At 42.8% G+C, this 18,554-nt stretch overlaps 1 protein-coding gene across 9 annotated transcripts in view; it reads right to left on the bottom strand.

The window, feature by feature from the left end:
• Positions 1-18,237, bottom strand: part of MORF4L1 (mortality factor 4 like 1) — a 155,524-nt gene extending 137,287 nt beyond the window's left edge. For 2 of the 9 annotated variants that reach the window (XM_078682970.1, XM_078682971.1), the window contains exons 1-4: positions 11,245-11,367; positions 3,087-3,186; positions 1,438-1,484; positions 650-717 (exon numbers count right to left, since the gene is read on the bottom strand). In XM_078682970.1, coding sequence (XP_078539096.1) covers positions 650-717; positions 1,438-1,484; positions 3,087-3,186; positions 11,245-11,352 — 323 coding nt within the window. In that variant the 5' untranslated portion in view covers positions 11,353-11,367. Of the gene's footprint in view, positions 1-649; positions 718-1,437; positions 1,485-3,086; positions 3,187-11,244; positions 11,368-17,798; positions 17,896-18,010 lie in introns of those variants that run through there. The other 7 variants (XM_078682976.1, XM_078682977.1, XM_078682973.1 and 4 more) reach the window with 7 other exon arrangements.
• Between the last annotated feature and the right edge of the window lie 317 nt (positions 18,238-18,554).

Here is an 18,554-nt window from a genome sequence, read left to right as displayed (position 1 = left end):
AATGCACAGCAAATATGACAAGATATGAACAAGATTTAAAGGCCTCCTTACAGAAAGGGAGTTTGTGGAAGAATACAGTAAATACACTTTAGGCAACTGGAGGCACAAACTGAACCTGGAGAGCCTAAAGAAAATAAAAAGTCAGAAAATGTGAGTTACAAACCACAAAGCCAATGGTAATTAACGGCGGAATGCAATCCTAGGTCAACTTTCTGAAAGTCTCCAAGATGTCTTTAGCAAACTCGACAGCTGCGCTGTCTGGTAGGCTGCGACCTAAAAAGGAATACATATTAACCCAAAACCAACGGGGGAAAAAAACTATGCCCAGTGCTGCCGTAGAAGATTTAAATAAAAGAACATGTGTTGTATTAGTCCCCATGTGCTTCAGATCTTGCAGCAATTTCAAACTGGAAATATTCATGAGAGCTTGATTTACTACTAGGAAGCTACTCATGGTCCTCCTTCCCAGTAATATGCTTTCACACGGATTAAGTTCTTGGTATCAGAGGGGCAGAATATGGATGTACAGAAAATGGAAGAAAAGCCAGTTGCTCACACACAGTTTAGTAAAGCCCATCATTGACTGAAGTAGAAAAGGCCCAATGATCAGGTTACAACATGCAAGTCTTATGAGTCATTGAGTACTTACTTCTTATTCCAACCGCTGTAATGTATAAAGTATTTCACTTGTTTCTCCTTTATGGAAACCTTCACACACTGAAAAAAAGCATTGAGAAATCGTCACATGTTCAAGTTGAACTGACACTTAATATAATGGCCATTTACTACGAAAAATAGAATGAACAAATCCACAATGATATCCATTAACAAATGCAAGCAAGAACTGCTAGGTAGCTGTGCAGTTTTGTCTCTTGTGTACCGAACGTCTAATCGCTTAAACACTTGAAGCTGGATTAGTTAACTGCTTAGCTCCTCATACTGTAGTCCCAATTGCTTGTCCATCTATACTTGCTACAAAGAAGAGGCAGAGACAATTTGCCATTCTACTGATTTTGTTAGCTATTGCTTTCAACTAAAGCACAGCATCCTCCAACGCTGCATTTCAGGACCAACTGCAATATAACAGTCTGATCTCTGGTACTTGCCATCATGGTGAATGCCAAATGACCAACATTCTCCAAGTCCCCAAACATTATTGGGTCGCCGACTTATTAACTTTGCAAAGGTAGTTGTGAATGTGCTGAATGTAAAGTATCAAAATGGGCACGTTTCTCAGCTGCACACAAAATAGATGCTTTCTTTCCGTCTTTACACAATGGGGTTCAATTCTCACAATACAGCCTCAGTTCATAAAAACATACAAGTATTGCAAGTGGAGGCGGGCCAAAGAGAAAAGAAAGGATGACACAAGGGGTAAACAAGGTACTTTGTAATGCAGGTCATTTTTAAGGTCATCCAAAAAAAAGACACACATACCTTGGCTTCATAAAGGAGAGGTCCGTGGAAACACAAAACACGCTCCCCTACGAAACAAGGAGCGGAGGGTTAGTCAGGCATTAAAAATGAGACATTACATGCATCTGACATCCGAATCCCCAACAGTAACGGCTGAAAAAGACATACACCCTACCTCCTTGCAGATCATGTCTTACCAAAAATCTAGACGCCACACCAAAAGTACACTGCTTTACAAGTTAAAACTGTTTATGCGGTGCCTTATCGAGCCACCATGTGAAAAGGCGCTGGAGAACCTCATACAAGATAGGCACTTACATACGAGACCAATCATAGCAGAGTATACAGAACAGATGAAAATAAAAATCACAAATCTAACAATTGTAACCAATAAGTGTTGCTTTGGCAAATGGCCTTTTAGAACATTGTACCATACTTTTCACAAAAACAAAGCCGCCGAAACTGGTTACCAAAGCACTGAGGTAGTGTACTTCATCCTTTGCACCATCTAGATGTGCAAGTATACAACAGGAGCCCTACACGGATGACTAGCCTTCACCATACTTTAGTCTCAAATATTAACATTTAAGCCTTTAAGTATCCTTTTTGTCAGAGTAAGAAGCTCCATAAAATGAGCATTAGCTAAAGTAATAAGTTAACAAGTATTGTTGTACAGCAACGATTACTCAGGTTATCTACTTAAGTCATGCATCATTCAAACATGAAAGCAAAAAGCCAGAACATTTAACAGCATTAATAAGTGGGTTGCTGCTACAAAACTTTACTCCAGAATAGAAATACTTTACTTGGGACAAAAAGGCATATGCATAATCTTTAAATTCAAGGCAAACCCATAACCTTCCTACTAATCACTCATTAGGTTTGTATTCTACGCTGTATTTTAAACTAGAACTGTTTCATCCACTGCATGAGAGCTTTAGAACACTACAAGCATGTCCGCACTCCCATTCTCAGTCCACGAGCAGCCCAAGACACTGAAGACAAAAGCCGAGAGAACACAAAATACTGCATGCATGTTAGCCTGCCCTTCAACCGAAGGAAGAACTGCCGTGAAGCACAAAGATTACCCCGCACTCAAACATGCATTCAAGAGATTAATTTAACATTCTTTCACATGAATAAACGAGGTCTACAGTAAGGTTATTACTGCTAGCCATCAGCGGAGAGAGGGGGGGGGGGCTCCTTTCAATCATCTGTACTAAGAACTTGGCTAGACTTGTGGATTTAAAAACTGTAGCATGCAAAAAGAAAAAATGTATTTGACAATGGAGCGGAGAGGACAATGAAAGATCTTACTTTATAGCCTTAGAACTACCCACTTAACCAATAGCAAAGAATACATGAATAACATCCTTGATAATGTGATATCCAGAGTGGTCAGTAGATTCAAAAGGGTGGTGAATAGACTTTTCAAAATATTTTTTTGAGGGGGCGTAAATCTTCAACAACCCAGTGTCCCACCCAATTTCACAGGTTGAAAAACAACAATAAAATTCTTCTGCATTAGTGATTCAATTGTAAATGCTAGAGCAAGATTAGTATTGCTCCCTCTAGAACCAACCCCCCACCACAATAGTCCAATTCTTAACCCTCTTTACATGTTCCAATCTGAGAGCCCCTATAAATTTAGAAAAAGAAAAATAACATACTTCTCAACTCAAGCAGTGATAAATCTGGAGTCTCCTTACTAAAAAACCTTGCACTGATGCAACTGTCCTTCAAAAGCAGGCGGTGTGCTTTTTTATTTACCTGCGAGAAAACAAAAACAGTCAGGGACATTCTGAGACTGCAAACTCCGGATTCTCACAACACATCTACAAGAGTTGAGAAGTATGAATTAAAGCGCAATCTGCACTGGGATCCATTCAACACTGCACCAAAAGAATTGCACTGAATAATTGCATACAGATACACAGGTTACTTACTGCTGCCCCTCACCCGATGCAATAAACCGTTTTAGTCACACTTAAACAGCAAATAATCAAAATTTCGAAAAACTCCAATAGGCACAAAACCTGCCCTCTCAGTGAACAGCGTTCACAGATTAAAGGCTGCAAAGTACTCTAAGAAAACAGTCCAACAATGGTTGGCACAAACGGTAAAAAACGCTGGAGAGCACAACCCAAGTACTGGGGGAATGAACAGTCAACGTTGAACAAAAATATAAGGACTGTGCAATTATAAAATATTAAAAACAGAGGGGGTCTTGGTTTAAAAAAACAGACTAAAAGCAAAAATATTGGTCGGGCATTAAAGGACAAACAGGCATTTGCTGCAAGAGCAAAGATACATATCACAGACATATTCTTTGCATAGAGTACACCTAACAGGCATTGTGCACAACTACCAAGACACAATCAGAGATTCGAGGAAACTCCAGAAATAGCAAGTGTTAATGTGGCAAAAGCAAAGTGAACTAAACCAAAATAGTGCTCACTTAGCCTTCAGGAAGACAAACATACATAAAGTTCAATATCCCCAGTAGCCAATCTTAACAGGTAAGAAATTCTTTAATCAATAACGTACCTACTTATGTGGTAACCAGAGCCACCTAGATTCAAAGTTTTATTACCAAGGACCTTGCCTATTTTGCATCCACCACAAATCTGCCCAGGATGCAGTGCATACTGCCAAACCTAACTCAATGACGAAAGGTAGCTATTTTATCTACCTCTCAAAACAGAAACATATTGGACTCTTCAAAGTGAACAGAAAAGATGATGACACCTTACAACAGTTAAACAGGGTTTACAGGCTGTTGATCTAATTTCAAACACTTTCTCGTTCAAGCAAGGGAAGAAACTTAGGACCTTATTTATTTCTCGGCGGACGGGATACCCCATCACAACGGTGACGGATACCCCATCTGCGGAAATATAAATCCCATTATATCCTATGGGATTTATATTTCAGCAGATGGGATATCAGTCACTATTTTGATGCGTTCACAGAGATCTAAATTAGGCCCTAGATAAGCGAAGTGTCAGTCTGTGCTATGAACTGGTCATGCAAGACTATAATACAGAGACTCCTAAAACATTAATTAGTTAAAACATCCCCACTGCAAATGCCCCTTGCATCCATGAAAGCTCACCCAAACCAAACCAGTTTGCTCCAATGGCTAGAGAGAAAAACAAAACAGGCATTGACAAAGCTAACAGCACTCTTTGGCTTTTGCCAATGCTGTAGATGCTGTTCTCCCCCCCAAAAAAAGAAAAAAAAAGTGATGAACTAGATGCACATGGAGGAGGGTGTGGCGACGCCCTTAATATGCATATCATTTCATCGGAGTCATGGATAAACAAGACACCGTGTGCATTCATCATGATACTTGGGTGGGCCATTTGTAATTAACCATTCAAATATGGCAGATGGACATCTTTAAGAACCAATTTACGAATTATAAAAAGTGTGCAAAAGTGCTCTTTTGTAACATGGGACTGCCCAACAGCAAATTGCAGTTGCCTGGCATAAGGGGGCTGGCGGATGGAGGGAGGGGGCGAGGGGGGAGAGAATACGAATGAACGGCCGTGAGGGGTAAGAGGTATTTGGGAGAGAAAGCAAGAGACACGCAGAAAATTAGTTCCAAAGACATAGGCAGAAAGATACAACTAATGATAAGCAATCGCTGCCCCATAGAAGGCTTCATGTATTAGCGCTGTTAACAGTATGTCTTTAACAATAGACAGGTGTGTGTTTAGAACAAATTCCCACTGCTACTAAATATGCCCAAGTCGGTGCCCTGTTTACTATGGATGCGAGAAGTTGCAGGTCCCATGGACAGGCTTTGGGTGGCGGGTGCTGTTTGTGCATACTAATGCAATAACCTATAATTTTGATTTACAGCCTGTGCGCCAGAGGTCAGAATACACTAAGAAATTACTAAGAGCAGTCTTTCTCAAGTAGGGGAAAGCATCGCACAAACATCACAGCATGGATGCTCCATCCTCTTCTTAGAACACTAGAGCTCCACTCTTAAGCAGGGTGAGAAGCTCATTTGCCTTTTAAGTCTAAAACACAACCCCCAACAAAATGAAGCTACATTATTATTTCCATAAGACATTAAGCTTGCACAATACATCTCGGCTATCAGCTCTAGGAACCTTCATTTACGGAGTCAACGAAAAATATCTACTGTGCAAGAACGTTCGCATACAGAAAACAAGTCTATGCAATCAGGAAACCCATACTAGTGTAAGGTGCTCACTGGCATCCTAAGTCCCATACAAATACAAGGAAGGGCACACATGCATGTAAGAGACCAATATTTGTAACCTAGTTAATACAAGACTCAAAAGCCAAAAAGTAAACTGCTTCACTTAGCCAAGCTCATCCATCCCTCTCCAAAACAAGGACGCCCATTAATTGAATTACTAGCTAAACACACACACAAGCAATGCACTTGTTAAGGAAGGGAGCCTTTAGTTCACTAAACAATCCTGAAATGTTTAGGTTAGAAACTGCTTCTTGTATTCCTTCCTAGGACTCCTATTCAGCTTGGGCAAAAAACAGATCAGTCATGCGGAATATCTCCTAGGCTGGCTGAGAACGATGTGTTGTGGTAGAGTTGCTTTACTCTAGTCTTGCATTTTGTCCAGCAGGTCCACTATTCCCACATACTTTTCACATAGGCTGGTCATTTCTATCCACAGTGACAATGATTCAGATAACGGGAAATTACGGAAACAAGACTCAAAATGTAAAAGCTTGTCTACACCCAATACTGACCCACTGTAATAATAATCAGGGTAAACTAAGGAAGTGGTGTCCACTACTCCTCAGCAGATTTGATTTCCCCCCCCCCCATTTTATAAACAATGTTTAGTATTCTACCAAACTGATATCCTCAATAGACTCACTCATTTTGTAATGGAGACCCCACCCATAAATGTATAAGTTTAGAAATTATTTTAGGCGACAAACTGGAATATCAGTTCGGTTTGCCAGAGGATAAGATTTCCAACTTATTGAGGTATTGCTCATAGCCAAATATAACAGAGTATGTATTCTAGTCAGTTTTATTACAGCATGGGGACAACATATAACGCATTCTACCAAAGAGTAATGTATCCATCCATGTGACGTGAGCGGGAAGGCTACATTTATAAACATTTGACTGAACTAATATCTACTGTAATTATACATCACAATTTCATAATTTGCAAGAGCGCCTTTGTGAAGACAGTGTTTGCACACGTTTTCTATTGAATATTAAAGGAGCTTTGTCAATGAAACTAAAGAAACCAATATTATTGATTTTCAGATCAATGGAACATTCAGTCATAAGAAACACAGACTGGCAGAAGTGTTCTAAACTTCAATTTATATTTTTCAATTTGGCCTCTGGGCTAAATACCACTTTTGTGGGTTGGATCAGTTGGGCTGATAAGCAGTCACGAGGGGCTGACTTTAGAAGCAAATATCAGATGTTTTAAAGTAGACGGCTCAATGGACCATGGTCATGCCCCTGGAAAATAACACTGTCCAGAATGGGGAGCCAATGCCTAGTACTGAAAGACCATGTGATGTGGACTTGTTCTGCCCAGCTTACAATCAGTGTTATAGCGTTCCCAACTAGCGGAGACCAGCTTTTTACCTGCACAGCAAAGTGAATTGCAAACGCAAAAGTAAAATACTCATTTGAAATTGGCACTGACCATTGGCACATGAAATTGCATGTGAAGGAAAAAAATCCTTCTAGATGAAGAATTGAATACCATCATTGGAAGACTTGGCTACCAGCATCTCCAAAGGCAAGTCAGAATGCAGATCAGATCAAAGCAGTTAGTTACAGTAATAGAATGATGAGATCCACTGGTGAAGTTTGAGGAAGATATGAAATTATTAAAGGCAGACTATGACTAGTATAAAATGGTACAATCACCTTTTCTGTCCCAGATCCCATTGAATGACTACTTTTATAAAACACAGGACAGTATCCCCAGACAAATGCCAGAGACTGAACTGACTAGGCAACAGAGGAACAGAAAAATGAACTGGGATGAAGTGGTAACATACAGAACTCATGGTCCTGATAGATTTTTCTTCTAAGTTGAGGTTTCCTTCGGTTTAGAGTTAGGCTTGGTTAGTTAGAAGAAAATATATAAACGTGCCGCAGTTTAGATTTATATGTATGTTCAGTGAGTGAGGACAATGTTACAAAATAGGATGTTTGGTTTTCTAAGACAGTCTGTTTTCAGTTTCAAAGAGAGAGGGAAAATATGTTTAAGAACATTTGGAATGCAGAAAATCGTGAATGCAGAAAATTGTGATTTCCTGTGTTCAATAACAATTTTGACTTTATTTTAGTTGCAGCTTCTCTTTTAGAGGACCGATGGATGGAGCCATGCATGGACCAAGAGGTATCCAGTGTCCTATCAATTATCCATTTAGTTCCTGGCCAGCTAGCTCTAACGAGCTCAATACAGGTCCACAGCACACGGAGTGGTTACACTGTACAACTGACTTTACAGTATGTAAACGGGAATGAAGAAATGTAGTTCCTACTCATTTTCAGCGGCTGATTATATATCATTATGACCCAGCTGCAAAAAAGGAGCAGTCCATCCACCTTGATCTATATTTCATCTGCTGAAGAACTAGAAGGTGCCGAGTATCCCTTGATGAGAAGGGACAGAGGTACCGGGAATGGTCCATTAATTTAGTGGACTATCCAAAGGACAGTAATGATGGTATAAGTGGGAAGCTCCTGGATAAGGCAACCATTTTCAGGACTGATCTACTCAGTAATTTAAAAAGGTGCCGAGTCGTGATCAATGGTTCTTAATTTCAGCAAGGGAGTGCATGAGGAATTATGTGAACACATTTAACTAGTAAGATTGTTTTACATCCTGTCAGCAAAGCAAGAACATAAAAAAGATTGTGAGGTGAATGAGGCAAACTTGCAACATTACTGTTGCAAGTCCTTATGAAGCGATGTATACAACAATTGCCTAGAAGAATGTCTTGTAGGCCAGTGATTTAAGGCAAGGAGCCAAAAAGTGTATATGGCAACTTCACTGACTGTGGAGGCCTTGGTTAAAGAGGCGATAATGGAAATGCACAAGTGCAAACGAGGGTTTCGTACTAACATTTACAAAGATAATACATTAGGTGTAACAAGTGATCTGAGGGAAATGTGGTGTGGTTCTGAAATTCTGGACCCTACCGTTGTCCCGGTATCGAGGTCCAATACCCGTGTCCCGAAACATCAACGTACCATGACGAATTTGGTGTTGACGAACCGATAATGATTAGGTCATCATTCCTATGCATTTGCATCATGATCGAGGCATGCTAACACCCCTGAATCGTAGTTTCCGTCCCGACCCCTCAGACTCCATTTTGTAAACGGTATCCATCTTGTGTCTTGCCCTCATGATAAGTCAATTAAAGGTCGAGCTTGATCTAAAAGGACACGTCCACCTTCCCTGACTCCCCCCTGACCTGTCCCAACTGACTCCCTTGCCTCCAGCCAAACCTGTTTGGGCAGCTCCTCGCCCAGTGGCCAAACACGATAGCATCAATGCACAACATACCACAAACCATTCACCGCGTACAGATCATGTTTTCTACACACACACACCTGTCCACGCTCCCTGTTTATGGCCAGTTTTATGACTAGGAGGTGCCTTCTTTTATTGGGGCTTCACCGATATCTGATGGGAGTTCGGGGCCTGGCTAGGTAATCTATCACGAATTGGACATCTAAAATACGGGCTTGCCTACATGACTTCGCTCTTTTGTATTATTGTAGAAATATGTGTATAGCCATATCATAAACTCAAGAATTCTTGCTTGCAGCTATTATTTTTGTATATAAGGAGAAGGCTGGTTCTGTAAAAACGAACAGTCTCCTGAGAACACATGACCCGTGTTTGTCGTGCTTCTAGGACACCTGTTACTTGGTAGCTGTCAATAAAACTTGATCTCTGACTCTACTAGAAGACTCCGTGTTTCTGTGGTCCGGAACAGGGAGAACTCAGAGGTCTTCGGGTGTTATCCCCTGGCACCAAACGGGTTCCTAAAAACCCGTTACCTCAGCAGAGGAAAGGATGTATTTATGTGCCTGAATAAAAAGCATTTACAATCCCCTAGGGACACCAAATATATTCTGTTATGTGCAAAAAAAAGTGCTGTAAAAAAAAAAAAAAAAGGGGTATATGAGAATCAAACTGTTAAGGGAACTATGGATGAGCTTCAGGGTATCAGTGCAAACGTGCAAAGAAGAGGGCAGAGGGTGTTAACTACAAAGACAATTGCGTTGTATCATTCTTCAGAATGTCTATTGAAGACCTTCATATTGTTATTGTTCAAACGAAAGCGGGCAGGACAGAATAATGATGAAATGGTATAACTGAATTTCCACAGACTTAACACATGGCATAGTGTGATTTCCGTCCACCAAAATGTTATTTCTACAATGCAGATTGCCAGGCGACAACCACAAACAATGCCTTGGTTGAAGAGGAGGAATGAGTGATGTAGGCTGCTACTTCAGAGTACAGCAGAACACGAGCAAGCTGGAAGAGGACAAAGTAAAACAAAGTTATTTATCAGTGTTTGCATTTGGTGAAAGGATATATGACCAGCGCGTCTTCAAACAGCAGCATCTTAAGTAAAGTGGAACGCAAGAGACTAGAAATTTCTGAGTTCACTGGAGATTATGTTGCAGGAGTGCTCAGGGACGAGATACTGGTTAAATTTAAGTTGACTAAGTTACACGTCCAATTGCAGTATAACGTTTGATGTAGATATTGTAAAATTATTTAACGTTAAGAACTGTAAAAGGTACATAAATAGCATTTTCAGGATCATCTATATCTCCACAGTTAGACTAGTAATGGGTTACCATAACAGCTCTACAGCACATACAACTGCATACTTGAATAAGAGGCAATGGCAAATGCACTTAATGAAAATATTAACAACACTTTCAAAGTCCACTCTCAAATAACCCAATGGGCCCCTGCTCTATGCTAGTAGAAGGATTAATAGGATGCTTGAATTTTTACTGTCCAAGTTGTTGAGTACTAAACCTAGATCACAGGTGTAAACAAATTAAACCAAACCTATATTAAGGGGGCCCCAGACAACTGCCCAGTCAGATGGTGCACAGAACACAACAAGGGCCATATACTGGAGCATATAACGCATCAATGGATGGGAAAAGGTTGGATCAAGGTCAGCTAGGAGTATTTACACCCATACAGGATAACTGAATAAGACAACTACTATCCCACGGACTATATGATGAAACAAGCATTTACAATGCAACGGTTTCGCCTTTGCAAAAGTTAGAGCTATTTGCATTGTAAATGACAAAATTTTTATTTATGTGTTGGTTTGGAAAACAGATAAATAAATGGCATTGTCATTTACAATGCCAATAGCTTAATCTCTCGCAAATGCCACACACACACACACCCACAGAGAGCCCCCACACACACACAGAGCCCACCCCACACACACCTAGAGCCCCCCCCACACACACCCACACAGAGCCCCCCCTCACACACCCACACAGAGCCCCCCCCCCACACGCTGCGCTGGGGCAAGCAAGAGAGACAACTCTCGGATGCAAGTATCTTCAGAGAATAGTTACTGCGGGGAAAATATTCTCCATGGAGTAACCCACTCTGAAATGGTTATCTATACTTGCAAAACAGCCTTCGGGTCACCTAACTTTTTAACTTGTGTGCGCAAATAGCTTTGTGAATCTGGCTAATCTAAAGCACCAGAACCTGTCCTCTGAATAAAGAGGGTATTACTCCCGGTCATTTTTAGAGAATAAGAAATAATATTTACCAAAAATGTCCTGCATTTGTATAACTTTCTTAGTTCTTCAGCTCTGCCGTTCCTTAATTCATACCAAATGCACAAACAACATTCCTCCAAACGTGTCTTTCTGTGCATCGATGACAGGCGCAATTTGTACCTACATAAATTGTGAACATGTTATCAATTTCCCGAGGAATGGAATTACTAAATCATCACTTTGGGGATCAAATCCAGCGATGACCCTGAGGTCTCTGCAGCAGGCGCATTTACCCACGGAGCTAGCTAGAGCCCAGGATGTTTAAGGCCATGTATCCTGCTGGGTACAAGGGGCCCCGAGCCCAATAAAGTGCCAGGATCGCGTGTACCGCCGCGCTTCCCAGAGGCACCCCACCCTCTCGCTCCCCCTTATAAGGCGGCTGCCCTCGCAGGCTGCCCAGCCATTGGGCGGGCTCAGCCCTGTCTCCAGAAATAAGAGTAATCCTCTGTGACTTTATCCCACTAACTCCACCTCCGGGAGCTGCTGTTGCTGCTTGTGCGCGCTGTGAGAGTAGCGCCCGTGATTATTGCTGCGCACGGAGGGACAGAAGCCCCTGCGCGGACCCCGTCCCTCACCTCCGGTCCTCGCGACTCCCGGGACAACGCGCGCCGGCCCAGCGCTCCAGAGACTTTTGGGCTCTTTGAAGACTGGCTTTTCACTCCCGGGGTCCCGCAACGGGCCGTCTCCGATAGACCATCTGTAGTGTCTTTCACGTCATTACACCATCCATCATATCTCCTTCCTTGGATGACCCCCAGCAGTGCACCCTGAGGCATAGAGGCGGTCACCCCGTTCGTGAGTCCCACGTGCATGGCACCACGAGCGCCTTGAGGCCGGAGCAGCGCATCCTTGACTCTGCACAAGTCTTCGCGCCGGGCCAGCGGTGCCCTGGACTGACTGCAACAGACAGGTGTGCCCCGACCCCCTGAGCGGGCACGGAGCCTTCCAGAGCCAAACACCGCCACCAAGGCACCTGGAAACACACCCTGGCCTGCAACTTCATACGGGGCCCGCGCCCCATGACCCTTAAATGCACGAGCGAGTACAGAGGCTTGTGAGGGGCTTCTTCAGCAACACGAACAGCCCCCGGGCTCTTCCCTGCTTGGATAGCTTACCCTAGGAATCAGTAGACATCTTCGAAACAAACTTTGACCACGAGGGTGGGATGAGCCAACATCCAGAAGCCATTTAAATTTACCAAAGAGACTCAGTGACCTGGATAGCATGGTCTGACGACGGTCAGCATAAAAGTAATAAAAGCGCCCTTACGTTCCCGATGCCTCGTCCACAGCCAGCCAGGAAAAGGAAGCGCGAGGCCCGACGCGGGAGTCAGGGGGGGTGGGGGGGGGGGGGGTGCGAACAAAGACACGGACAGCGGGATACAACCATGCAAGACCAGGACCATCGAAGAAATGAGGGAAAACAGCCATGAATAGAAAAAAAAAAGTACACGCCCACAGTGAACAAGTCTTCATGACGTGAGCAGAAAGGGAAAAATTCTCGGGAACGCCCCCGAATCTGGTCCGGCCTTGACGGACAGATCCGGCTCCCAATGGCTAGCCTCCATTTATGGAGCTAGCCAATGGGAGGAGGGGGCGAGGAGGGGGCGGATACCCGACCCCACAGAGCAAAACATAAGATTTTGCTAGCGCATGCGCACTTCGTACGCATTGCCAAGGCAAAACCTAAAAACATTCTAGATAGAGGAGGTATACAGATACTGGAAGGACTTAACGCAGAAAGTGTTCTATCGTCTAGAGTAGAATATAGTTAGGTCCAGATATGTAGTCACTTTCTAGAGGCATGTGAGCATACAGCTACAGCATACTGTGACAACCAGCAACCAGGTCTGTTAAAAGGCATTAATGAGTGATGTACATGACTCTAAATAGTGATGTCCTTGCGGCTGAAACTCAAAAAACGTCCTTTAAAGGATACAGGATCAATTAATTTAATGTTAATATATGCTTTATTAATAACCTAAAAAGGTTTTGTTTGCAGAGCATGTTTCAACCTATCATTGCTTATAACAAGTACATTAAATCAGAATTGCCTACACTCAATAACCCTGCAAGGCAAGTCTAGGACAACCTTGCTAAATGAACTGCAGAACTTGGTGAAGCCAGTAGTGCAGTCTCAAAGGGCACCAATCCATGTCTACGAGATCAGTGCAAGAGTTAAATTTTAAAGTGACAGCATAAAAGCACCGTTCAAAACCACGAGGCAGACTGAGAAAGAAGTATTGTATGTTTTAGCAGGGCAGACTGAAATACAACGAATCTGACACAGATGAAGGCAAGCTACCAGGCAAGAAAAAGTACTGTCGGATCCTTCAGTGTGCAAGTACGAAAAGGATCCCTCCCTAATTTTGGTCAGAGATCTCGCGGGTCCATTGTACTGTACAGTCAAATTACTGCCATTTTGGGCCCTATAATATCTGAATAACTAACACCAGGATAGTTTCTATCTAAACAGGATTTGTTTTAAGGCACCAGTCAAAACAGACTACATACATAGATAAATGTTGTTCGTCAAAAGAAGTGCTGCAACTCTTTCATTGCTAAATAACCAGACCCAATATAAAGGGCTAATGGCTTTAATTTAAGAGGTCTCCAGTTTTGATCTAGTACAGAAACTGGGGATGTCTGGCTCTAGAAACATTATTGAATCAAACTACAAAATGATGGACCAAACCAAAGGGAGATAGATGATCCTTAGTTGTGATCTGCTGGATCACAGAGATAAGATACAAAAGATGTACATGCATTGCCTCCTGAATAGTGGTAATTTTAATCTATGAACAGCCACAAGCAAAAAAATAAATTTTTACTAGTCCTGCTGATAACCTAGATTAAACACTGTTCGCCCTGTGGATGTTGGCTAACTGCAACAGTTTAGTATGCAAACTAAAACAATGGAATCACTTTGTTGGCTTTCAACAGTTTAATATTGCTAGAGTATCTTTGATAAAAAGATTAACTTCACTTCATCTCGATGGTTTCTATTTTCACTGATGACCTTGGTGTGGTTGTAAGTTATTTTAGTTTAAGACAGGAGCAAAAGTGCCTAATATTTGGTTAAAGTAAAATAGGATTAAGGTAGTCAAAAAGAAAAGGGAATATAAATTGACACGGCTACTCAAAAGGCCAACTCTTTACAGAGCCACATAGCCGGCAGTCTGAAAATCTATAGTATTGCTATGGACACTGGAACTAAGCAATTCTGCAGAGTTTTACGCATAATTATGGATTTGCAGACCTCATCAGTGGCATCATTTGCAGATTTTAACAAAGAATTTTTTTTTCTAGATCAAAGGATGAATAGTTTCTAAGAAAAATAAAACGTGCTGCCACGCAGAAAGACGACAAAGGCAGACTGGTCATTTTTCAGTGGCTCATTACTGTATTTGTGTGGTTAACGTGGTACTGAGGTAAAACCTTTGCAGAGGTAGTGTTAACATGGGAAGACAGGCACTGGCAAAGTCAACAGGGCTCACCTATGACAGCTATTATCAATGTTTTGGTGCCATGCTGTACAGTAGCACAGATGCTTGTACTTTGGATAAAACTAATTTGACAAGCACTGGCAAAGCCAATGGTCCCGCCAATGTAAGAGCTACTGGCTTTGCCAATGTGTTTTAGCCATGTTGTATACCAATGTGTCTGCTATTCAGTATGAATAGACGTTAGTGGTGCAGAGGAGAGTGGCATGGAGTGTCAGAGTGGTATGGCAAAGAATGAAGTGGAGTGGCATTTAGTTGCGTGGACTGGTGTAAAATTCATAGGCATAGTGTTGCAAAGTATAGAGGCGTATAGTGCAGTGGCTTAGGGTGCAGCGGGACAGAATACAGTGTTGTAGATTAGAGTGCTGCATAGTAGAGTGCAATAGCATACAGTTGTGCAGAGTGGCGTAGAGTATGCATGGTGTGGTTAGCCCGTGACTATTACAGACAACACATTTAAAATTGAAATGACCATTACATTTGCACAGACATCTAGTTTTACTAAGAAAAAGATAACGTTTACAAATACTTACACAGTTAATTTAAATGTGTGCTAGAAAAAGAATTACCACCCCCAGTATCCAGCAAGATTGTCACATAAATCATCTCACTCTGAAGTCAGAGAGAGAAAAAGTAACCAACAATCTCACTCAAAGAGAGCGTGAAGTTTTACCTTGGTCTTTTAAAGAACAGAAAACGATGCAAGATAAGAACAAGATTTGAAGGCCTGTTTACAGAAAAGAGCACGTGTGGAACAATGGTTTTTCTACGCGTGACGTTTACTACGAGGCACTTACCTCGCAAACGTCTTTTCCACGCGTATGCCTTCAACGACAGTCTTTACCACGCATATACGTTCTGGCTAGGGGGAGGCGTGGAATTCCTTCCAGTCGTTCAGCGTGGGATTGGGGGGTTGGCGGGGGTCGGCTGGGGGAGGGGCTGGGGGGGCCTGGGGGGGTCTCCCCCCCAAAAATAAACAAAGGAGCGGGTTAATTAAATTTAAAAAAAACGCACTTCAGTACCACCGAGGTAAAAGGAAAGTGCCTCCCCCAAAGACGTGCCGTTACGTCAAAATAGTAGTCCTTTTTTAATTTTGGCAGACGTGTTTTTGACGCTTGTTTCGATGGTGGATGGAAGTACGGGCTGCTCGTGAAAGACGGGAAGGTGTCAGGTAAGAAAATATTCTTTATTATTTGTGTTTAAACGAAGGTTAAAATGCGTGGTATAATCCTTCGTTGCAAATTCCAGCGTGGTAAAGCCACTTGCGAACTAAAATTCGCGTGGTATTGCCATGCGTGGAACTTGTATTCGTGGTAACATCATATATTCACAAGGCGGTAGTGTGAAAAGGCTGTGCTCCTTGGGGGAGACAAACTCACTTTGGACAGCCTAAAATAAATAAAGCCATCAAATAGAAAGCCAAAAAATGTGAGTTACAAACCACAACGCCAATGGCCACGAATGAGCAGAACACAATCCCAGGGAAGCTTTCTGAATGCCGTGGAGATGTATTTAGCAAACCAGGCAGCTGGAACGTTTTAAGTCCTGCCATGGTTTTCGAAATAACAAAAACAGTTCACCTTTCTTGGTTACTTCACAAAAAAATCACCTTCAACGAAGAAATATAAATCGTGGGTCATTAGAGTGAATAAAGTACAACAGTTATGATGTTGCTGAAAATTTAGACCGTAAGTAAACTAACACAGGGATAAATTAAAGTCCTTGTACAACACTAGGATGGACAGCCTAGACCCTACATGGCAGGGTTGGAACCAAAATAGGCATGGGCACTATAAAACGTGGGTCATTGGAGTGAATAAAGTACAACAGTTATGATGTTGCTGAAAATTTAGACCGTAAGTGAACTAACACAGGGATAAATTAAAGTCCTTGTACAACACTAGGATGGACAGCCTAGACCCTACAGGACAGGGTTGGAATCAAAAATAGGCATGGGCAATATAAATATTTTTTTAAAAAAGCGGCTCACATTTGCGATTTGCAAAACAATGTTTTTGTTTTAAATATTACGAAGGGGGGGGGTCTCTAAAAGAGGCATGTTTCGTTAACTCCACGGAGAATTAAAATGCAGATATTACCTGGGCTCTTTGTACACGGATGAGTTCACACTGGTGAATCACACCCGAGTATACGCGCCTAGGGACCCAGCTCAATCTGAATACATTTGCAGGACGGCCCAGCGAGAGGCTGATTGACACCTACTGACGCCCTGCTGGTAAAAGCGAGGTAATAGAGTCCCGTCGGCCTCTGGAAAGGGCGCTCAGGTCCGCGCTGGGTGCATTTTAACAGCACAAACACAGCCAGAGGCCCACAGCTTCAACTCCGATACCGGTCCATCGCCCGCCTACCAATCCAACCCTCTACATAGCGGTAACTATGCTAATGCTGGGGTAACCGGACGGTATTCACTGTTTTTTTCTTCTTCAATAAATCGTTAAAAGGGGAGAATGTTAAGTTGTAATAAGGACATCGGCATTTTCACAATCGCTTAAAATGAATGTAGGAACAGAAAATGAACTTAGTTTGATCAAAAGGGTCAGTCAAGACCAAGTACAGTCCGCGTTATCTTAGATTTATGAATAGCTACGGTAATTAGGTGCAACAAAGAGAAGAACGGGCGGAAAGTGCAACAGAAGCGGAGATTTAGGAAGGAGGAAACAACTCGGACGCAGAATAAATGGATGAATACCTTGAACGAAGCCGAAATCTACTTTAATCGCCGAAAACCCAAACCGTTTTAGTAAGAGGCGGCTGGGAAACTGAATGACAAATACCAAAAGGAAAATAAGAAGAAAAGACGCATTCCACAGGAGGATGTGGGAGGAGCTTAAACAGCCAATATAGAGGAGAGAGAGAAGGAGAGGAGGATGGGACAGTGGGGAGGAGGGACAGAAAACTGAGGAGGGGTTATGAAACACCACATACTTATTGGGAAATACCGAAAGAGGCGCAAAAGTACTCAACGCTTAACAGTTCCTACAAAACGTACACTCACCTAGTTCGTTCTAAACATGCACTCACCTAACTTAGTAAATGGATCAATCTACACCCCTCCAGTGGCCCCGTGCTCTCTGCAGCAGGTATGCTCGACCAGTACCAAGAATTCCGCAATCCCCAGGATTTGGCGCCCCTCCCCCACCAACTGCCCCCGCCCCCTTCTGCAATAGGGCTTATCCCCATAACCACATTCCCTCCTATCTTCGGTCCATTTCAGCGCCCCGCCCCTCACTAACCTTCGGTAAATTTGGGCCTGGGCTCCTGCTTCGGCGCCATTTATACTGCCCGCTCCTCCCCGGGCCTCCGCTCCCGGCCCCGCCACATCTAATCACCGCGCGCCCGCCCCAGCCGCCGCCACCGCCCGCGACACGTCATGGCGAAGCGACCACTGTGGAAAGCTGCGCACCCTCAAACAACGCTGCCTCTCGGCCCCACCTACGTCTGGCGTCAAACATTGAGTCAGCGCCTGCGCGACAAGAGGCCCCGCCCACTCCATCCACTCGTGCCAGATAGTGTGTGAGTATGGTCGTAGTGTTTTCGTGCTGCCCAAAGCGTGGCGATAGCATACTGTATCCTGTTGGCATCCCAGATCCCAAAAACGCACTCTGCACTAATTTTTTTATGAAGGGAACGAGTCCACTGTTTATTAGACAATCTCCAATTTCCTTACAGGCGATCCACTATAAGCCATGACCTTTCTCACTCAGTGAGCCTGTGCCCTAGTCACAATTTAGCCTACATATTTAGCCTATATAAGTTATATATTTTTTAAGATGGATG

This window comes from Lissotriton helveticus, chromosome 3_1 (assembly GCF_964261635.1).
Source record: "Lissotriton helveticus chromosome 3_1, aLisHel1.1, whole genome shotgun sequence".
Taxonomy (NCBI): Eukaryota; Metazoa; Chordata; class Amphibia; order Caudata; family Salamandridae; genus Lissotriton; species Lissotriton helveticus.
The sequence above is the reverse complement of the archived record's forward strand: the minus strand, read 5'-3'. Positions and strand labels throughout refer to the sequence as shown.